Source organism: Eublepharis macularius, chromosome 5, assembly GCF_028583425.1.
Source record: "Eublepharis macularius isolate TG4126 chromosome 5, MPM_Emac_v1.0, whole genome shotgun sequence".
Taxonomy (NCBI): domain Eukaryota; kingdom Metazoa; phylum Chordata; class Lepidosauria; order Squamata; family Eublepharidae; genus Eublepharis; species Eublepharis macularius.
Genome location: NC_072794.1, coordinates 135,902,295 through 135,925,457, shown reverse-complemented (window position 1 = coordinate 135,925,457; position 23,163 = coordinate 135,902,295). Strand labels below are relative to the sequence as shown.

At 43.7% G+C, this 23,163-nt stretch overlaps 1 protein-coding gene across 1 annotated transcript in view; it reads left to right on the top strand.

Annotated features, from left to right (window-relative positions):
* Window positions 1–2,073: 2,073 nt before the first annotated feature.
* GGT7 (gamma-glutamyltransferase 7) overlaps window positions 2,074–23,163 on the top strand; it is a 50,852-nt gene continuing 29,762 nt past the window's right edge. Inside the window, exons 1-5 of the mRNA XM_054980844.1 lie at window positions 2,074–2,290; window positions 12,117–12,343; window positions 13,647–13,798; window positions 22,133–22,250; window positions 22,661–22,728. Coding sequence (XP_054836819.1) covers window positions 2,092–2,290; window positions 12,117–12,343; window positions 13,647–13,798; window positions 22,133–22,250; window positions 22,661–22,728 — 764 coding nt within the window. The 5' untranslated portion in view covers window positions 2,074–2,091. The remainder of the gene's footprint in view (window positions 2,291–12,116; window positions 12,344–13,646; window positions 13,799–22,132; window positions 22,251–22,660; window positions 22,729–23,163) is intronic.

Sequence of the window (23,163 nt, the reverse complement as noted above, 5' to 3'; positions counted from 1 at the left end):
TTCAGTCTGACCTCTGGCCTGTCTTATATTTATGCCCTCCCCATTTGACTCTTGGAAACAATGATTTTGTGCTACAGTTTTCTGTTGTTTATACGACTGCTTTACTGTTGGTTTTATGTGTTATTTTAAAATTGTTTTACAGTGCAGTCTTAAGCAGAGTTGCACCCATCTAAGCCCATTGAATTTAATAGACTTCAAAGGGTGTAAAGGTTGCACTGATTTTTTACATTTTTATAAACCACCCTGAGAGTTTTTTAGCTGGAAGAATGGGGTGAAAATGTTCTAAGGAAATGATTTTTTAATCAACATTTTTTAAAAAAAGGTTCAGATCAACGGTTTATCTACTGTCACCATTGCAGGAGCCCTTAAGCAACCTAACAAATAAAAATGGCAGTACCACCATACCCATCTCTGACCACTGCACCAATGCTCTGGCCTTTGGTGAACATTTTAAATTTAGTTCTTTGAAGACTGTGCATTCTCCTGTTGTGCTGCTACAGCACAAATCTATCACCACCACCACCCCACAATTAGCAGAATCTTTACAGACAGAAGCTCATGTGACAAAACTTTCCTTGATTGCTTTAGATTATATATAGCAGAGTTATGATTGAACACTCCCCCCCCCTTATTGCGCATAGAAATCTAGATGCCAGGAAGAAGGGCCCTGGTCTTAGCCTTCTTCCTGAAAAGCTAATTGTTGTTTTTGCTGTGCAAGGCTTGTTTCCCGCCCGCCCCCTCCATACGGGAGCATTCAAACATGCAATGAACGACCTCTTCTCACCACCCTTCCTACATTTTGAAGTGGTGCAGTCCAGGGACATCTGCTGTTTGTGCCTTGAACTTTTAAAAATAGTAAGTCACTGTAACCCCTGAAAGATTCTGAATGTTATGGGGATGGGATAATGCAGTGCGGCTATGCTCCCTGTTGGGTTTTTGCCTGTAAACTTACAGGTATTTCATCCCTCCATTATGCCCTATTTAAACACCCCATCAGCAGTCTGTATGGCTGGAGGCAAGGTTGCTCTCTCACACCAATTGCTGCTGTATAGTTGAATATTCTTGGTTGTGAATGTCTGCTAGAGTTGTCAACTCTGGGTTGGGAAATTCCAGGAGATTTGGAGGTGAAAATTGGGAAGGGTGGAGTTTGGGGAAGGAACTCAGTAGAAATGTGATGCCCCAGAGACCACTTTCAAAGCTGCCACTTTCTCCAAGTGAGCTGCTCTCTGTAGGAAAAATCCACCTGGAGGTTGGCAGCTCTATTAACTCTTTTCCTGGGTGGTTCAAATAGCTCACATGGGAAATAGCAGTGCACAGCCATTCCTCCCTTGGGGAGCTTGCACTGCTAGCGTGAGAACTTCTGCCATACTCCGGCATTGGCATGCAGGATAAATGTTCTTGCAGCCAAGCAAAGTCACGGGCATGTGATAGCGGGTTGGAGCGGCAACCGCCCCACTAAAATGGGTATCCGAATAGGATCGCCTCTTCTTGCAGGGCATCAAAGAAACTGCGCTGGTGAGCATTTTACCCCACTTGTGCATTGTACGTCTGTTAAGTCCCTGACGACCTCTTGGCAGGATTTGCCCATTTCTTCCTCAGTGCCTAACGCCTGGTTCACACAGGACGGCAAAACCCCGAGACCGTGTTGGACTGCATCGCTTGAGTGCAAGCGCAGGGTTCCAGCTTTGAATAGCCTTTTGCCTAAAAACGCTCCACGCCAACAGAAAACTGACACGCGAGGGAGGAAGGCGCTCCCCCTCCTCGTGGCTTGCGCTGCCGCTCTTCTGTACTCAGGGAGCTTTGGAAAACGGCGGCGCATTCCGCAACGAGAGCCTCTCGGAAGTTCCACCTCCTTCCGCATCCCTTGCACGTGGGGATCGAGTCCAAAGGGGAGGGGGATGTTCCACCGACTCCTCGGGTCGTCTGCTGGAGCTCCACGAGCCGGGGGCGGTCGCTGGGTTGCAAGCGCCGCCTCCTCGCCCCCTCCCGGCCAAAGCCCGCCAGCGCGCCGGCCGACCCTCGGCGAGCACCTGCTCGGGCAGGCAGTCACTTCCGGAGCAGGGCCCGCCTGGCTGGAGAGGCGCGGGCAGGATGGCGGCGGCAGCAAGCGCGGCCGAGAAGGAGGCGAGCCAGCAGAGCAGCCTGGGCGCCTACTCGCCCGTGGACTACATGAGCATCACCAGCTTTCCCCGCTTGCCCGAGGACGAGGCGAGCGGCGCCGGCGGTGCGGCCGAGAGCTGCCTGCGCTCCAGGAAGGAGGAGGATGCGTTCCTGGCGGAGCAGGACACCGGTGAGAGCGGCCGCCCGCCCACCTGCCTCCATCCGACAACCCACCCACCCACCTGTCCGTCCAGCCGTGACTCGGTGCATCCTCTGGCCCTCCGGCTCCCCGGCACCTCTCCTGCCGCCCGCCCGCCTGCCCGTGCCTGCCTTTCCGGACGCCCCCTGCCTGCGTCATGCCTCCTCCTTCTCCTCCCCAGAGGCGTTTGGCCCCGGCCCAGCCCCCTCTGCGCCGTGCAGCCATCGCAGCATGCCTGGCCTCGGCGCAGCCGCCCGACCTCCCTCCGTCCGTCCCTGGGGCGCGCTCCTTGGCGTGTCCCGTGAGCCTGGAGCCCTCTTGCCTGCAGCCATCTTTGCCTCCTTGGCCCTCCCTCCGAGGGGAGATGAGGCTCTGAGCATCTTTCCGTGCATGTAGCCTTATGCTGTTCCTGCCGCTTCCTTCCACATCTCCCTTCTTGTTCTTTCCTGGCCTTCTCCTCCATCTCCCATTTCATTCTCCACTCCCTCTCACTATTTTCCTCTGCTGGAGCAACGAAGTAAGTGACTTTACCTCTTCTCTTCCTCCAAAGCTTGCAGCCTGCAGACGCACCTGCTGCACACACTTGTTCTCTTCCAATAAACCAGCCTGCCCCAGTCCTCACCACCTTCTTAACTTCCACTTCTGTTGAAAAATTCCCAAGCGCTGTTTAAGGTTGCTCTCTGGATCTTACGATTTTCCTTCTCCTTTTTTGCTCATGGGGTAGTTAGGTGAGATGTCCCTGAATATTGATCTTTGGAGCGCTGCCAAGTTAAATGCTGAGCCTAGTCACTTCCAAACAAACACTGGTCTTCTATGGAATCTTTTTGTCCTCGACCTCTAATGCATGCAAAAGAAATGGAAATGGTTAGGGAGGATATACGAGAAAAGAAAAAGAAACCATTGCAAACCTATTCCACATCTGTGGTCTAACCAACCATAGATAACACCAAAGAATATATCTTTAGAGAATCCACATACTACAAGAACCAAACCCTGACCTGGATAGCCCAGGCAAAGCCCGATCTAGTCAAATCTCAGAAGCTAAGCAGGGTTGGCCTTGGTTAGTAATTGGATGGGAGACCTCCAACGAAGACCAGGGTTGCAGAGGCAGACAATGGAAAGCCACCTCAGTCTCATGCCAGGAAACCCCACCAGGGGTCGCCATAAATCAACTATGACTTGACAGCACTCACCACCTCAAGCACCAGATGGAATTAATCAGGAGTGCTCAAAACAACACACTTCCTAATTTCAGGGTGTGCTGCTTATTGAAATACAATGTTATTGATTTATTTAGCGCATGTTTAGCTTGCCCTTCCTCCAAGGAGCTTGGGATCATTTGTGGTTCTCCCCAGTTTATCTTCTCACAACCCAGGGAAGTAGGTTAGGCTAAGAGAGAATGACTGTCCCAAGGTCACCCAGTAAGTTGTATAGCAAGTGGGCAAATGAACCTGGGTCTCCCCACTCATAATCCAGGACTCTTAACCACTGTGCCATGCTGGCTCTCAGGGATTACATGCAGAGGGTAGAGTTTCTTATGTGTAACAGGCAAGACTGAAGCAAAACGTGCCTTTCCCCCAAACTGACAAAAGAAGTAAAAGTTCTCCACCAGCTGTGTAATGATACGCAGAGGAAGTGCTTGTCTTCTTTCCCAGAGCCATCTATTGTTTTAGAGGTGGGGTACAGCTCAGTGGTACAGCATCCTCTTTGTATACAGAAGATCCCTGGTTTGATCCCTGCCTTATCCAGTTAAAAGAATTTAGGTAGTAGGTGATGTGAAAGACCCTTCTCCGAGATGACCCCGATAGACCAATGATTTGCCTTGCTTTAAGGTAACTTCATGTGCTCCCCTTAATTTGGCCAGATCACATCAGCCTCTTGAAACAAGTGCATTTGTGGGTGCGCGTTTAATATTTTATTACCCTTTCATGTCTTTGAAACCTGAAAAAATAAACATTTAATTTCATACTCGTGTTTTTATGTCAATATTGTAGCCACATCTGTCCTCATGCGCTCATGCATCCTTCGATTTGAATGCTGAAGGATTTCCTGTTTGAAGTTTGATGGTGTGTCAGCTCAAAAAGTTATGAAGCATCTTGCCAGGATCTCTATTTCTGTCTTAGTTTTGTGGACTTTTATTAAAAGTCCTCTGTTTTTTATAATAATTTTGCTTTACAATAATACTTTGTGTGGCCCATTTCAAAATAGCCCATCTCCAAAGCATATCACATGCCTAATCTTAGTAATCACAGGAGCCCATAGACAATCTGGTTTTGCTTCTCTATTTAGATCTAGGGCCAAGCTACACATGACGAATGACACTTGAACGGCAAGTGGATTGAGTGGAGGGCAAGTGAACAGGGAGAAATACACTTGCCATTCAAGTGTCATTCGTCATGTGTAGCTTGGCCCTCAGTCTTCATTTAAAGGTACTTCCAGATCTTAACTTTTCTAATGATGGTAGCCTCAAAACAGAAAGTACTTTACATATCTATATGTCTTGGGTGGGTATGTGGAGTTAATCCTGTTGAGACATGGTTTTGTGTCATAGTTGCTTCTTCTTGCCCCTCCTACGATGATCCTGCTGGCATAGTTTGTACTGATGTCACTCACGCTGCATACAGCACCCTCTCCCATAGTTGGTGAGCCTTTGTGAAAGACAGATAGCAGTTTTAAGCAACTGGAATAATAACTGAATCTCCACCTTTTCTGTTTTTTTATGTCAACTGAAAAAGAAATACTCTATCTGAAGCACGTTTTTAGTCCTCCCGCAATTTTTGCTGTGTGTATTTGGGAATGACTTTCATATTTTGATGTCTCTTCCTTGTATACAACTATCAATTTGCACTCTATTAATAGAGAAGCAGAGCTCCCTTATTCAGTTCCTCCCATTTTGCTATGATTGGGATCGTCTGCCATATGTCTGTTTCTCTCTGTTCCCCCCACCCAGCTCCAGGGACACGGACGAGGCTAGGGGAAATCCTCATTTTGTTGTGTGTTGTGGAACATTACTATGAACAAAAATCTCCATGGTGGTGAAATTACTATGAACAAAAATCTCCATGGTGGTGAAATTTCTAGGGTTTTCCTGTGAAAATGGCAGTTTGACCAGCATGGATGAAATTAATAAGGCTTTCTTTGGATTTTCTTCTTCACATCGAAGGAGGGGCCATGGCTGAGTGGTAGAACACCTGCTTGACATGCAAAAGGTCCAGTCCCCAGCATCTCCAGTTAAAACGATCAGGTTGTAGGCGATATGAAAGACTTCTGCCTGTGGAGAGCTGCCCTCAGTCTGAGTAGACGACGCTGGCCTTGATCCAGCATAAAGCAGCTGCATGTGTGTCCAGCTTGTCAGTTTCACTGGCATCAAGGTAGTAAAAGGAGATAACAAAGGAGTAAGTAGGTAGGCAATGCAGAAAGGAGCCTTATGTACTGTCGCCAAGCAAGGTGTGATGGGATCGGAGTACTGTGTTCACAGGGAAATAATCAGCCTCTATCCAGGTAAGATAGGGGAGGAGTTGTGGCTCGATGGGAGAGCATCGTCTTTCAGTGCTGAGGGTTTCAAAATTCAATTGGCAGCATCTCCAATTAAAAGGATCAAGTCGGTGGAGGAAAAGACCTGAAACCCTGGAAAGCTGCTGCCAGTCAGAGTACAATACTGTCCTTGACAGGCCAATGGTCTGAGCCAATATAAGGCAACTTCTTGTGTTAATCAGTGGAGCATATCTTTTCCCATGCTAGCTGGAGATATTGGTGGGGGGGAGCATAATTAGTGAACGATGGTAGAGCATCAACTGTGGCAAAGGAAGACTTAAATTTGCTTGAAAATGCACAGCATGCGATCAACAGAGTTGATGTCAGCCTGCAGAAGATGTCTCTGTTCTAGTTATTTGCAAAAGCACTACAATTGCTAAAGAAAACTGATGTCTGGAACCACCTTACTAATACAACTAGACAAAATGCTGGAAATCTACAGTAGGATCTTCAGACATCTATTTATAAACAACTACTGTTATGGAAGAAGGAATTTGGATCAGGGTTGCAGCACTGAGGTTCAGGGGATGTTTCTTTTTCTCTACAAGAAATTGCATGGGCCGAGCCCCTGGCTACATCCACCTGTCATTAGATATTGCAAGTATCTTTGCTCGGTAACAAACTGTTCATTTGCTGGATTGTCTTGTCTATGTGGGAAAATGCAGCTGAGAATTAATGCTACCATGAAATATCCAATAATGTGTGGATGTAGCCCCTGAATAGCTATTAGCCCTGGCCTTGCAAAAAGGTACACTTTGATGATGAATGAAGTGCTTTTTAATGTATGGAAAGATGAGTCTGTTATTCGTGTTCTTGGGTAAGCAGAAATAGGTTAAACCAATTTTTATGCGGTCTGTATCACTCCTAGTGCCATAACAGCCTGTTCTGCAGAACTATTTTGAAATGAGCAAAGAAACACGTGAGTGTCAAAAAAAATAGAAGGTTGCTTGCTCCCATTACTCACTAGCCCTGATAGTCATCACAAAAGGTGGAGCCCACAATTCCCTGTGCTATACTAATGGGAAATGTGGGATGATGTTCAAGATACACATTGGAGAAGGGTCAGGAAGGAACATTCTTGGTTTCTTTTGAGTTTCTGGCAATTTTGCTATTCTTCCTTAGAGTCTGGGGTCACAAGTCAGGGATCTGCAAGGATTTGTGGGGCATCTCATTTCCCCCACCATATCCTCTTTCCCTTCCCTGGTCCCCCATATCCTTTCTCTGCTTCCTTCTCTCCTCCTCACCTACCTTGGTCTGCTCCCATCTTCACCTTTTCCCCTCCTTGCCACAGCCTCTCCCCTATAGCCCAGTTGTGCGGTGCTGGCCGAGCCAGGCCCAGTTGCATGGTGGGAACGTGCTAGGACTTACAGGGTGTACTACTTTTCCCTGTATCCTCTTCCCCACACTATTTCCTCTTTCCCTTTTCTTGGCAGCCTCCATATGCTCACCTTTCCCTACATCCTTCTGCCCTTCAAACCCACTATTTATTTATTTATGTCATCTATAGTGCCTTTCTCACTGAGACTCAAGGTAGATTACACATTGTGAGTCAGTACAGTCAATATCAAAGACATTTTAATAAACGTAAAGATTTATACATGTAAATTTGCAAAGATTTAAAAAAACAAATCCAATACAGAGCTGAAAAATGTTGAAAAAAACATAAGCAATTTCATGACTCTCATTTTAAACAACATAGGAACTATCCAGTTGGATCATAATTATAGAAATCTATGGTCCCTCCATAAACAACCTACCTTTTATCTACCCCCAATCTTCACCTCTGTTTCTTAATTTACTTCATTTATATACCATATTTCTCCACAATGGTTACCTAAAGCAGCTTACATCATTCTCCCTGCCTCCACATTATCCTCACAACAACTCTGAGAGGTTGGCTAGGCTGAGTGTGTAACTGTCATTCAATGAGCTTCCACAGCTGTGGTGATTTGAACTTGGATTTCTCAGATCCTACTCTGAAACTGTAACCACTACACTAAACTGGCTTGCGGGGGTGGGGTGGGGGCTGTTAAACAGTAACAAGCTGCCCGGCCTGGATGAATCTTGCAAGGCATATGGTATCAAGCATTCTGGTGGCTGCTTTTGGGCTTGGCTGCAATGAGTCCTCCCTTCAAGGCTTAAACAGCCCTGGAAAGGGTCCTGCCCCCTCCCCTTTACTGACAGAAACCAAGCCTGGAATACTGGCTAAACTGTTACAGTTGTCTAGCAACAGCCACTGAGGGTTAAAGCTACAGGTGCTCCTTTTACCATTTGGGGTTTTTTAAACCTCCCCCATTTTTTTAAAAAAAAGATTTCAGATTTTTCCACAAGCCTAGGGCATTGTTCATGTGTGTAGGAAGAGCCATCTGGTGTGTTCATGGCTCCAGTCTCCAGATTTAAGTATCCACAGATCAGGGCTACTTGGCTTTTAGTTTATAAGATTCACAGTTTTAGAGATTCCAATGTCTATTGAGTCCAAATCCCTTTGCTTTTACTACACTGATTACCTGTTCTGATAGAGGAAGCATGGGGTTGTATCCAAACTAGCATTTTTGCTGATACATTCTTCCATTCATGGAGCATGATTTTCCTACACACACACAGGGGCTCCTATGGGGGGGGCAGCAAAATCACACCCTATGGGTGGCAGTCCTCACACCTGTGGAAATGTTAGTCTCGATCCAGGCTATTGTCAGGAATCCATCTCCTTTCTTCCTGGGTGCTGGCGTTGCTGATGCACATTGTTTGGTGGGAGGGCCTAGCTGCATGTTCTCCTTAGATCCATGCAGTCAAACGTATTGTGTGTTCCATACTGGGATGCAAACTTAATTCCAGGCTTGTGTAGGATTGATTGGTGTAGAGATCATAATATGATAAAAAAAGGGTGCTTCAGCCTTACCCTTGTGATAGATTGGCTCAGTAGTTACAGTGTAGCATGAGTGTGTGTGTACTGAGGAATAAACATCCTCGTGAAGCCTGCATTATCTTTAGCAAAGAAATTTGAGTCCTTTGCTTAAGAAACTCCACTCAGGATAGGAAAGGAGTAGAGAGAGGCTCGCATTCTGTTTGAACTATCTAGACTAGGATGCTAAGATATGCAGAAGGCAGGTCCTGCCCTCCTGGTACAAGATGGAGAACAGAGTGAGGAGAGGAAGGTAAAGGAAGGAAGTCCTTGAGAGCAGCAACCTACTCTTCAAATAGTAAAGAGTCCAGTAGCACTTTTAAGACTAACTAACTTTATTATAGCATGTTTTCGAGAACCACAATTCTCTTCATCAGCATCTGATAAAGAGAACTGTGGTTTTCGAAAGCTTATGCTACAATAAAGTTGGTTAGTCTTAAAGGTGCTACTGGACCGTTTACTATTTTGTGACTACAGACTAACACGGCTAACTCCTCTGGATCTACTCTTCAAAGAGATAGCTCCAGACCAGAGAGAGAGAGGATGGAAAGGCCCTGACCTTTCTATCTCCCTGACTCTATATAGTCCCCTTCCGCAATCTGTGACTTGGAGATAGCATAAACAGTCCTTCACTTTCAACACCCCCTATTGAAACAGCTTTGAGGATGCTGTTTGCCCCATGGGGTCTCTGATGGGGTACATCTAGATATCCTTAATTGAGAAATTTCATGTTCTCCATGTTTGGGAAGTTTTAAAGGAAATGAACCACGATAGAACTGAATTGACTACTTATTGGTGCGAGTGTTCATGCATTGTGGTGTTCAGCCATCACTGATCAGTGTCCTTATGGCGGACAGGGCAACCGCCTGAACAGTTTAGATAGGAAGTGCTGTCAGTGAGTTTCATGGACACTTCTGATGCTTCTGGGAAACATTCAAACTGAAGGACTCAGTCATACAAATGCACAATATATTCACGATTCCCGTTCTGTGAAGGGTAGCATTCCTCCTAACAATCCCCACTCTGCTGTTAAAGTTGCTGGGTGACTTTGGGCCAGCCACTCTCAACCAAACCTATCTCACAGGGCTGTTGTGATGTGAGGATAAAACTAGCTGGGGAAGAACATGTATGCTGCTATCTTAGGGTGGGTTAAAAATGTGCTAGACAGATAGATAGGTGACCCAGACTGAATTGAGCATCAGTGGCATATAAGGTTTCTCTTTTTAATTTAGAGATCCACATATTTAGATTGCACTGAGAATCTTAAGATGATATTAAGGCACAGACACAATGTAAAGTATGTCCGTATAACTGGTAGTTTCAGGTGGATGGCCGTGTTGGTCTGTAGTAGAAGAGAAGGATTCAGGTTCAATAGCACCTTAAAGACCTCAAGGGAAGCTCTGACTCTCCAAAGCTCATACCTTGGAAATCTAGTTAGTCTTTAAGGTGCTACTGGACCTGAATTTTAGATTTCTAAGGTATGAGCTTTTGAGAGTCAAAGTTCCCTTATAACCAAAGTTCCCAAAGAGCGAAGGGAGATTCAGCATGTATTCCTCCACCAGGAGGAGCCCTTTCCTTTTCAATTATTTACTTAGTTTTATTCTAAGTTGTCTCCAAACAAGACATGAAATTTGTGATTTTACCAGCTTGTCTGACAAATCATTCTAAGAATGCATGTAGGGTGTGAGGAGTTTCATCTTTCATAGCTTTTGTATCATCCATGCTTCAGGGGAGCATCACATTTTTGGTTCTATGTGCAGAGTTACTATTCCAAAGAATTACATGGGATTCTATGCAAAGTAGAGTCCTTGCCTTAATAATAATAAATAAATACGAGAGTGATTCTTCGACTTTGGTAACAAAGTAAAAAAAAAGTTACCATAGCAAAAGTGCTTCCTTTTTTCAATTGAATTGTGTCTGTATTTGAGGCTGCATTTACCCATCATTGGATATTGTACTACAATAACCATTCACAAATTGATTGACTTGTCCACACAGGAAAATTCTGTTGCAGATAGTCACTGTAGCTCATTGCACAATATCCATCAGAGTGTGGATGCAGCCAAAGACTAGTTATTTAAATTGTATTGAGCATCTTGCCTCTGTACTGAAATGTTACTTGGCATCCCTACATCTGCCATGTTCCTTCATAACTGTCCATGATCTCAATATACGAAGATGTGGCAGGCAGGGTCAGAGTGCAAGCAATGACCTTGAACAGCAGGTGCAAAAAACAAGTGATGCCATGAAGCTGCCTTCTATTAATCTGTCAAGGTCAGTATTGTTTACTCTGAGTGACAGGGCCTCTCCAGGGTCTCAGACCAGAGGTTTTTTGACCTGGGACCTTCCTCATGCCAAGCAGATGTTCTAGCACGAGTGGTCACCAACCTTTCTGAGCCTGTGGGCACATTTGGAATTCTGACACAGTGTGGTGGGCACAGCTGTTTTGAAGTGTGTTATCTCTATCTTTATATTAAACGTACTCAGTCTTTGAACAAACTGTAAACTTTATGGTAATAACATATTTACAGAGCTCTCTCTGTCTCAACCTTCTCTCTTTCTATACAGTTCCTAACTGAGGAGATACTAAGGTTACCAGTCCCCTGGTGGAGGGGGGGGATCCCCCGCTTTCAACCTCTGCCCCCACCACCTCTCACCTGGCTGGTGGGGGGGAAAGGTGTGGGGAATGGGCTCAAGAGTTCTGCAGCGCACTCCTGTGTGCTCCAGAGCACTTCCTTGTCATGCCAGGAATGATGTCATTCTCGGAATGATAAGGAAGGAACTACAACTTAACCAGTTCTTTCTATATTGCTACAGCAGCAACAAAAGGAGTTGGAGTTAGCCATAAAATGGCTGCTACAACTTACCATCAGTCGCATCACATCAGATGTGGTATCCGTTGCTAGCAAAGCAATGTTTTTAAAAATCTGCACAGCCAATCAATGCTCCAATTTCCAATCAGAGTCCCTGATTTACAAAATTTGCGCCTGGCCCCACCCATTTTCTAAAGATACTTGGCAGGCATCACAAAAGTTATTGACTGGTACAATTGTGCCCATGGGCAACAAGTTAGGGGCCCCTGTTCTACTGCTTAGCCACAGATCCTCTACTAAGGTGTACACTGTCCCATTTCACTATAATGCTTCTTTAAGACTGCTAAGAGTTAATGGACAGACTATGTAAGATGACCCTATAATAGCTGCAACTGAGCCAGAAATTCTGAAAGCACCAGCTAAGAAAGAAGGCAACAGGCTCTGGAACAGGTACAGGTGTAACAGGTGTGTCTGCATATCTTTGGAATAAGAAGAATCAGTTTGTGCCTATTCAGCATCTCACTTCCACTTGCCTCTCTCTCTCCCCTCCCTCACCTTCTAAATGAAGATCCAGACTCCTTCTTAAAATCCGCTCGCCTTCAGCGTCTGCCTTCATCTTCCTCGGAGATGGGCAGTCAGGATGTCTCACCGCTCCGGGAGACCACCAAGGACCCATTCTCTGGGGACTGCAGCTGTCGCCAGGATGGCCTGACTGTGATCATCACCGCCTGCCTAACGTTTGCTACAGGAGTCACGGTGGCCTTAATCATGCAGATCTATTTTGGTGACCCCCAGGTAAGAAGAGGCATTTGTTTCCCCGCCCCCCCCCTTTGGATGGGAACATCGTACTGACTTTCACATGAATAAGAGCAGAATCTGCTCTTGCTTGGATCAGTTACCATGTCCTCTGCAAACAACAGTATAATTGTAAGAGTAATCAGGAACTGCCACCCGTCCCCTACAGTGCCTCTTTGAGATCAAGTAAGATTTTGTTGCTTATAGTAATTATTAGGTACAATTGTGAGTGCTTGGAACTCTTTTTGGATTTGGATTTCTTTGAATGTGCTCTGTTGTTTGCACAAAGTAGCCTGACTGACTGGACCCCTCGGTGATGCACCTCTGTGAGCGCAACTTGGGCACATAGCTTTCAGGTAGCCCATGAAGGTACATCCAGAAGATATTTTCATGAGACACGCCCAGGATGCTCCCACATTGATTAGAATGTGCATTCCATTTAAAAAGGCGTGAGACAGATTAAATGAAAACGTCCCCTGTGAAAACACCTGTAAGGCCTTACCTAAACAGCATACTCAAATACATGTAATAAAATCCCAACAGCCTGCTTTTTAGAGAAAAGCTATTTCTGGAGAGAGGGCGATTTGGAGTAGAGAAATGGGTCAGTGAATACTTTATACCTTTTCATGCTTGTCATTTCTGTGCTCCAAATCTCTCCCCTCCAAGCCATTACCTCCCTGCTGTGCTGGATTCCAAAACACATTTGCACTTGCAAATATGCAGTTTGAACTCCATAGTGGAAAGAGCAGCTTAGGGGGCAGGTTGGAGTGGAGAAAAGGTGAACAGGAAAAGAAGTCAAGCACCCTTATTACTTCTCTATTCCAGTAGTTGTCCCTCTCCCAAGCAGCTTCTCTGTCTCAAAAAAAGGGAAAGTATTTAAACTAAGCCCGTTTGCACGTTGAGTCCAAGTGTACACATGAGCTTCCCCAACAGGCCAAATAGTGTCCTCCTCAACAAACTATTTCAGGTTAGAAAAAGGTGTGCGCTGAAGCAAGGAAATGCCCTGTTTTGAACAATTTTTTTAAATTACAAAAATAAAACACTTTTAAAAAGTTCAACTAATGGCTCAGAGATGGGAGGGGTATTGGGTTTGCTGATCATCGTTGCACTACCCGATTTGTGCCCTTAATCCTTACGCAGTTTCATTTCTCAAGGAACTTAGTACCACCGCTGATCAACTAGGTGGATGGTAAAAAAAAAATAATCATATTTTCTCCGTAAAAAAATTCTGTTGCAGATAGTAAAAAAAATGTTTCTGTTCAATTACCTGGACAATCTGTTCTCACAAAATGGCTTCTTGCAGATATTCCATCAAGGTGCCGTGGTCACTGATGCGGCCCACTGCACCGCATTGGGGATCGAGGTACTGAACAAGCAAGGCTCCTCGGTGGATGCAGCCATCACCTCTGCCTTATGCTCAGGAATTATTAACCCCCACACAGCTGGTATTGGAGGGTAAGTGTTCTCCATAATTCCTTTGCGTATAATTTGCCAGCTTTTTATCTCACACCAGGAAGCCTCATTAGAGCTATATTTTTTGTAGCTGTTAGAGCTATATTTTTTTTTTATCTCCACCCTTGACTGGTGGGGAAATGGTTTTAGTCCTGTAAATCCTCTTAGAGTCTCGGACAGTAAGGTGGACTATAAGTAAAGCAAACAGGTGCACAAAGAAATACTTATTTTAATGAAATGAGTCTTGTTATCCTCAAGTGAAACTCTTCTGAAAAAGTGTTTCAGCCATTTTGCAGATAGCAAATCCAAATTGTTCAGTCAAGTGGTAACTTGGAGGCTGCCATGTTTCTTCCATGGGAGTTTTTTAAAAAGGGGAAACAAGCCATTTCTTCATAACCCACAGAAACTTCTGCGAGCCTAACACCAAGACCAAATGTCTATTTATTTATGTTATTTATAGTCTACCTTTCTCTATGAACTGTTAGTATCAGAAACATATCAGGAGAAAAGGAACAGTTATTGTCAAGTTCAGAAACTTTTACCTACTTAAAATAAATACCTTCCTTAAATATAACAACTTACTTTAAGGTTTTCCTTTTTTCCCTTTAAGCATTTTGCCAAAGTCACAGAACAGGGGCTATAATCACTTAAACATACAAGCGCTCTTGAAAGCTCAAAATTTGGATCCAGCCACCACTGGCATTTTTTAGAACCAGAATCTCCCCCTCCCCCTCCACTTCTCAAAATAAGTTCTCTTGATGTATTGTCGAAGGCTTTCACGGCCGGAGAACGATGGTTGTTGTGGGTTCTCCGGGCTGTATTGCCGTGGTCTTGGCATTGTAGTTCCTGACGTTTCGCCAGCAGCTGTGGCTGGCATCTTCAGAGGTGTAGCACCAAAAGACAGAGATCTCTCAGTGACACTGAGAGATCTCTGTCTTTTGGTGCTACACCTCTGAAGATGCCAGCCACAGCTGCTGGCGAAACGTCAGGAACTACAATGCCAAGACCACGGCAATACAGCCTGGAAAACCCACAACAACCATAAGTTCTCTTGGTTGGGTTTTTTTTTAATCGTAGGTAGGGCAAATCCAAACCAGGTTGGATAATACACCCTTTGACCCAACTGTGGTGACGGCCCAGAGTGCATCATGGGTGAAAAATGCATTCTATTGGATTTTGTAACCAAACCATTAATTACAAGCTAATTATACAACTGCATATAAACTGCTCAAATGGCTAGTGACTGCGAATGCAGTCTTTAAGAGCTGGCTCATACTAAATCTCCTTCCATTCTTAATACAACTGCAGTACTTTGTACTACTCTTGAGTTTATATGGTGTAAAAACCAGAAACTTATTTCTGTGGAATGAAACATGACTTGAATGTTACCCCCGACTTGCTAAAAGCAGGACATGCAATGGTTACTGTTCTTTTCAGTGCTTCCGTGAAAATACTGAACAGAATGACCAGATGGTGGTTCCCCATGTTCCCAGTTCAATGTTGTCCCACACAACTAATGGCATAGGAAATTTCCTAGGGAACGGCAGGCACCTCCCTTCCATACCTCCATACTCAGATATTTGGATGGCAGAGACAGCTGTCAGTCCATATCAGCCACATCCAGATATTCTATCTCTCCCTGTTCTCTTGTGCCATCTTTAGAAAGCACAGTTTCCTACAATTTTCCTATTTTTGCTTCTTAGAAGATGCCTCATAAAATGTTGTGGTTGCTAGAAATTAAATCTCTGACTGGGTGGATGCATATGAGATTGAATGCCATGATCCATCTGTGGCATGTACTGATGTTCACCAATCTTCCTGATATTCCCCAGGGCCAGCCCAATGATTTTAGGCACACTAGGCAACTTGGGTCCCCAAGTTTCCCCCTACACACACACACACACACACACAGAGCAGGGAGATGGCAGTCACCCTCTTCAGCCCCTGCCTGGCTTGTGGGGAGGGGAGTCAACACCTGCCTCAGCCCCCCACCATGGAGACATAGAGAGCAGCAGCACTCAAGTCCAATCTCTTCACTTCCCACCAAAACTCCTCACTCCCCCCACACACACACTACCCCAGGGCAGGAAGCCACCGCCCCTCACCTTCCTGCACAATGACCAGGTGAGGTAGAAAAGAAGGGAGGAGGAGGGGTGGAAGCAGGCAAAGTGTAGGCTCCTTGCAGTCACCCACTGGGCCATGGGAGTACCTTCTGGTCTCCTGCTTGCCACAGTGACTGGATGCTGTGGACAATGAGAGAGGATGTCAGAGGGCTGGTTGGCACACCTCGATGGCTGCCACCCTAGGGCTGCATAGCAGATGCGACAGCCCTGATGTTCCCCTCTGCCCAGTAGCTCTTTCCAGCCTGAGTAAAGTTTACTCACAGCATCGTAGGACTTGCAAGGACTAATAGCCAAACAGGTCAGAAGGCTGAAGTTGACTGAGGGAAGGGGGCAAAAACAGCCCCTTCTTCCTCTTCTGTCAGTGACACTCTACTGGGAAATGGAAAGCTGGAAGGATCTGCATTCCTTGCACAGACCTGGAGTAGGATCTCTTTGTCTCTTGCACACATCCATGTAAAGGCCCATGCATGAATACCATTTCTCACACTGCAGCTGCTGAGATCTATACTGGATTGTTGATAAAATGTTGTGAGATAACTATGTTTTTCTACCGTATCTCTCCAAAAATATCATCAGTATCTTGACTTTTGATTCAATAGGAGGGAAGCTGTTGCAGAGGAATGACTATAGCACAGAGTACGTAAATAAAGGGAGGGAGGGAGACTTGTGAAATGATCTTAGTATAAGAATAAAGGTATTGTAAGAATGCCCTTTTTATCATCTGTGAAATGTTGAAGGGTATGCAAGTGGTTTGGTGGTAGATTATAATGTGTTGAAATATCTCAAATCTTTCGACTACAGGGACTGGAAGTTTTGAAAAGAGACACCCAGTTCCCTGAATCATAGTAGTCTTGATGCACCTTAAGGCATGTTGTCTCTGTCTCTTTGTTGGTCATCCCTACTGGAGAAGTTCAGGTCCTGATTTGACAATTGACCCCTCACCAGTGTGTGTTATGTGCTGTCAAGTCATCTCTGACCTATGGTGACCCTATGAAGGAAAGACCTCCAGAACGTCCTGTTATTAAATCTTGCTCAGATCCTGCAAACTGGAGGGTGTGGCTTCTTTTATTGAGTCAAGCCATCTCGTTTTAGTTCCTCTTCTTTTCCTACTGCCTCCCACTTTTCCTAGCATTATTGACTTTTCCAGAGAATCTTGTCTTCTCATGATGTGACTAAAGTACGATAGCCTCAGTTTTGTCATTTTAGCTTCTAGGGAGAATTCAGGTTTGATTTGATCTAGTACCCACTTATTTGTCTTTTTGGCTGTCCATGGTATCCGCAAAACTCTCCTCCAGCATCACATTTCAAATGAATCAATTTTCTTCCTGTCAGCTTTCTTCACTGTCCAACTTTCACATCCATACATAGTAATGGGGAATACCATAGTTTGGAATATCGTGATTTTGGTTCCCAGAGAGACATCTTTATCTTTAAGGATCTTCTCTAGCTCCCTCACAGCTGCTCTTCCAAGTCTTCTTCTTCTGATTTCTTCATTGCAGTCTCCCTTTTGGTTGATGGCTGGGCCAAGGAATAGAAAATCTTGAACAATTTCAATTTCCTCATTGTCAACTTTAAAATAGTGTAATTCCTCAGTAGTCATTACTTTTGTCTTCTTGATGTTCAGATGTAATCCTGCTTTGGTGCTTTCTCCTTTAATCTTCATCAGTAGTTGTTTCAAGTCTTTACTGTTTTCTGCCAGTAACATGGTGTTATCTGCATATTTCAAATGGTTAATTTTCCTTCCACTAATATTTACTCCAGTTTCTTCTAGATCTAATCCAGCTTTCCTTATAATATACTCTGCATAGAGGTTGAACAGTTGGCATCCTTGTCTGACACCCTTGCCAACTAGAAACCATTCTGTTTCCCCATAATCTGTTCTAACCATAGCCTCTTGTCCAGAGAACATATTGCACATCAAAACAATCAGATGTCGTGGCATCCCCATTTCTTTTAACAACAACAACAACAACAACAACAACATCAACAACATCAACAACAACAACAACACATTCGATTTATATACCGCCCTTCAGGACAACTTAATGCCCATTCAGAGTAGTTGACAAAGTATGTAATTATTATCCCCACAACAAAACACCCTGTGAGGTGGGTGGGGCTGAGAGAGCTTCAGAGAGCTGTGACTAGCCCAAGGTCACCCAGCTGGCTTCAAGTGGAACAGTGGGGAATCAAACCCGGCTCTCCAGATTAGAGTCCTGCACTCTTAACCACTAAACCCGGCCCTCCAGATTAGAGTCCTGCACTCTTAACCACTACACCAAACTGGATCTCCATAGCTTTTCAGGATCCACACAGTCAAAAACTTTGCTGTAAGCTGTAAAAAACAGACTGGTTTTCTTCTGAAATTCCCTGGTATGTTCCACTAGCCATCATAAATTTGCAATGTGATCTCTAGCGCCTCTTCCTTTTCTGAATCCAACTTGAACATCTGGCATTTCTCATTCCATATATGGTAAGATTTTTTGCTATAGAATTTTGAGCATCACTTTGTTTGTATAGGAAATTAACGCAATAGTCCAATTGTTGCTGCACTCCTTGGCATCCCCCTTTTTTGGAATTGGAATGTAGACTGAAAGTTTCCAGTCCATGGGGCATTGTTTTGTTTTCCATATATGTTGACAGATTTTTGTTAAGATTCTGATGGACTCCATTTCTGTGGCTTGAAATAGCTCTACTGGTATTCCATCTACTCCGGGTGCTTTGTTTCTCTCAATTGATTTAAGTGCAGCTTTTACTTCACTTTCTAGGATTTCTGGTTCTTCATCAAAAGATTCTTCGTCAAAAGTATCTGTCATCCTTCCATCTCTTTTGTATAGTTCTTCAGTGTACTGTTTCCATCTTTCCTTTATTTTGTCCTGATTAGATACTGTATTTCCATGTTGATCTTTCAGCATCCCAAGCCGTGGCTTGAATTTCCCTTTGATTTCTCGGATCTTTTGGAACAAGTCTCTTGTTCTTCCTTTTTTGTTGTTCTCTTCTATTTCTTTGCACTGGTTATTATATTAGATTTCTTTGTCTCTGTGTGCAAGCTGCTGAAAAGCTGCATTTAGAGTTTTGACCCTATTTCTGTTGCCTTTTGCTTTTGCTTCTCATCTATCTTTAGAAATTTTAAGAATTTCCTCAGTCATCCATTTAGGCTTCTCCTTTCTTTTGGCTACAGGAATAGTCTTTGCACATTCTTCCTTGATAATATCTCTGGTTTCAGCCCATAGTTCTCCTGGCTCACAATCAATTAAACTTAGTATTGCAAATCTGTTCCTTATCTGGTCTTTAAATTCTTCAGGAATATTATTTAGATTGTATTTTGGCACTGTGATGCTTGTAGTGTTTCTCTTTAGCTTTATTCTAATTTTTTTGTATTAGCAACTCATGATCTGTATTGCAATCAGCTCCTGGTCTTGTTTTAGCTGAGAGAATAGAGCTTCTCCATTTTCAGCTTCCAATTATATAATCTATTTGGTTCCTGTATTGGTCTCCCAGTGATTTCCACATATACAATCATCTTTTTGGTTGCTTGAAGCATGTATTAGCAATGAACAGGTTGTTGGCTTCACAAAATTCTGTGAGTTGCTCTCCTGCTTCATTTCGTGATCCTAGTTCAAATTTTCCAGTGTGTCTGGTGATGTCACAATCTTATACAGCCCAAAACTAAATATTTGGAACTTCACTGGCCTTGCCACATAAAGAGTTAAATAAATAAAACTATGGAAGAATTGATATGTACCTTATCTAAAAGACGAGCATTTGTCCTGTAATCTGGCATATAATTTGCTTATCCTTGGCATTAAACAATGCAAACCTTATGATTTCTGCACTCTTTAAGGCCAAATTTAACTAATCATTTCATCAGACTTTGCTGTCTATAAACCTGGCCTAGAGCCATTGCCTTTCTCTCTTCCTCTCTCATGGTGTTTGTTTTAAAGAGGCATTATGCAAGAGCAATTTGAAGTTTTAGATGGTGAGAACACCAGGAAGTTTCAGGGTATATTACATAAACAGTGTTACTCGATAATGGCCTGTCAGATGAGATTTCAGAAAACTTTTGTTGAAACTGGAAGCCCTAGTTTGGTTCCAAAGCTGCTTAATAAAAAATCATGCTCAGGATTAAAAACAAAAATACCAAAAACCCCATAAAGGATAAGGCTAACTGAGATTGCCAGTTGATTTAATGCACCAATTTGGTTAGTTTTAATTGGGGATTAAAGTATCAGGTGAACACCTACAGCTTAAGTAGTGAAATACATATTAAGCTTCTTTCCTGTTCATACTAAGTCCTGTATAGAAAACTCTGATCGCCTAGAAATGGTAGGGATATGAAACAATTCTGTCTGCTCCCATTTGGGGTAGGAGTGTGTGCTTTTACTGTAGACTTTCCAGATGTTACCTCACACAGCTATAGTATAGGAGGTGTACTGTGGCCGTCGTCACACGGGCTTTTATTTAGCGCTAAAATGGCGCTATTTCCCGGCAAACACCCACCTTATTCCAACACTGTAGCGATTTTCTTTCTTCTGTTTTGTGCTTGATAGTCGCGCTATTTTGTGCCTCAGTGTGAATGCCTCACATCGATGTATTTCGCCTCGCAATGTCCTATGCCCTCCCTTCAATCCCAGAATCCATTTCTTCCTGCGACTCCCCTTTTTTTATTTTATTATGTCCTTATAACGCCATAACGACATAACACAATGCAAACTTTCTGCTGAAGTAAAAATGACTCAATCGCCATGGCAGAGTCTTCAGCGATGGGGATCACGTCAGACAGGGAGTTTTCGGCGGGCAAAGGGCTATTTATATAATTTCAAAGTTGGAAAAACAAAAGGGCGTAATGTTTTGCTCTAACGGAATGTTTATATGCTGTTATTCCGTTATAGCGGAATTAAACGCCAGAATAATAAAAAAAAGGGGGGGGCAGGAGCTGCTTCTGCGCGGTTAGAGAGAACAGAACAGAAGTGCTTCAGTGTGGACAGCTGGTGGCGCGAAGAGCTGTTAGGTGACCCAAAGAAACGTTACTGTGCCGATAACAGGTAGGACGCTATATGCTGTAAATTTAACAGAAGAGATGCCCATGTGACGACGGCCTGTGTGAGTGAGTCACGTGCTCAGAGTCAGGAATAGTTTTTCAGCCAAGCCACTCATACATCTGCTGGGAGTGGCACAATGAAGAAGGGCACCAGTACACCACAAAGGCTTGGCTTGTTGCAGGTCATCAACAGCACAACAACCCAAGCCTATTCATAATTTGTTTAGGTAACTGGGTGTAGATATGTAGTGTTTTTAAAAAACTGAAACTGATTTATGCCTTTGTTATACAGCTAGTGGTGACACATATTGAAACTGCTAGAAGGAGGGTACCCATGAGGAAAGATGGTAGGATATTCAGAAGGGCAAAGTTATTTGATAAAAATGTTATCATAGAGCCATACCTGAATTTTGTCAAGGAACCTCTTATTATCGCAAAGACCAAATTACTGATCATAATACCACCAGGGGTATAGAACTGGAGGAGATTAACAGTCTCCCAAATGAAAAGGTGGTGGACTACTTCTTCCAGATGGGCTGATGCTGAGCCAGTTCTAGCTAGCTTGGGCCTTTTCTACACAGGTTATTTGCATCTGGTTATCTGCTGCCAGGGGACTATGGCAGGTAAACTGTGGGTAAACCTGCCATGTGGAAACCCCATTGCCACTGTACTGTGTGAGTAGCTGCAGCAGCAACAGAGAAGCCACCTAAGCTTGTCCCCATGTGGAAATGGCCCTGATGTTGTGTGTATTACCAATGAACTGTGACAGTGATAAACTGGCATTCCTAGTCCATAAAGGATAAATACACCTGGCTCGTCACTGGGTACTTTTGTCCTCTTTCAAATCATGAATATGAATGGAAAACTAAGCCTAAACAGATCATTGGTAGGTCATATATTTGTAAATTATTCTTTCAATGAAAAGGTGGTTTATAATACAGTAAAATACACTAAAGATCAATACATACCCAGAAAAATACATAAAATTAAATCACACAAGCCATAAAATACCGTAATGATCAATAAAAGTCAGTGTACTTTGGGGGCAGCTTTAGGATGCTGTAAGTACATGGAGCAGGTTCCTTGTACTGGAGCACAATGTAGGAAGTCATCCCATAACTGGAAAGATATTCTCAATATATGTTTCACTCTTGTATGGCTCTGTTGTTGCAGTGGAGGAGTAATGCTGGTTCATGACATCAGGAAGAACGAGAGCCGTGTGATTGATTTCCGAGAGACAGCCCCCTTCAGCATCCAAGAAGAGGGCCTTAGAAAGGCTTGGGAAACAAAGGTGTGAGAGAGCCTTTACTGTTTTGGGGCAGGGTAGTTGTTGGTAAAAATCTTCATTAATCTTCTAAAATGTACCTGTTTTGGTTCCTCATAATAATATAAACACTATGAACAGAGGCATATCCCAACTTTGATGGACACTTGCAGTGAAATCCTAAGCAGGTCTACTCAGAATCCTACTGAAGTTGTACTCTCAGGGAAGTGGATTGCACTGTTGGTGACATTTCTGGTATCTTCAACTCCATTAGGGCACATCTGTATTAAAATTGCATCGCCTCCATACATCATCCCTCTTGTTTTCCATTAGAGATCTACAAAAACGCATTCAAAATTTTATATCCCATTTAACTAATTCAGTCTAATCCAACCTGAGCTCTTTACTCTTTCATTGTATTTTTCCATTTTGTCTAGCCGGGTCTCTTGGTTGGGGTTCCAGGCATGATCAAAGGACTCCACGAAGCACATCAGTCTTATGGAAGGTAAGAACATTTCCCATACTTTCGCATTCCCATGGCCAATTCCAGTGGGAAGACTGAAAGAAATATGTCATAACAATGCATGTAATAACACTGTACAGATGAACTCACTTCATCCAGGTTAATTATACCATTAGTGCCAGTTTGATCCATTTCATACATTATATTTTAAGGTATTCCTATAAAATGGGTTTACCTGTACACGCAGAAATAAAACATGAATATGACAAACGCACTGGCACATGTGTGTTTCATACAGGCATACTGTTAAGGGAACTGAGACTGGTCATACACACTATGCCAAGAACAGGTTGTCTGTCACACCATGCAGTGGGTGAAATGGCTCAATAAGCCCCTCCGATGCAAAATCTAGCTTTTGCTAGTTTCTGTTCTGTTCAGTTATTTGCTGGGTTGCATTTTCAGCCAGTCTTATCTTAA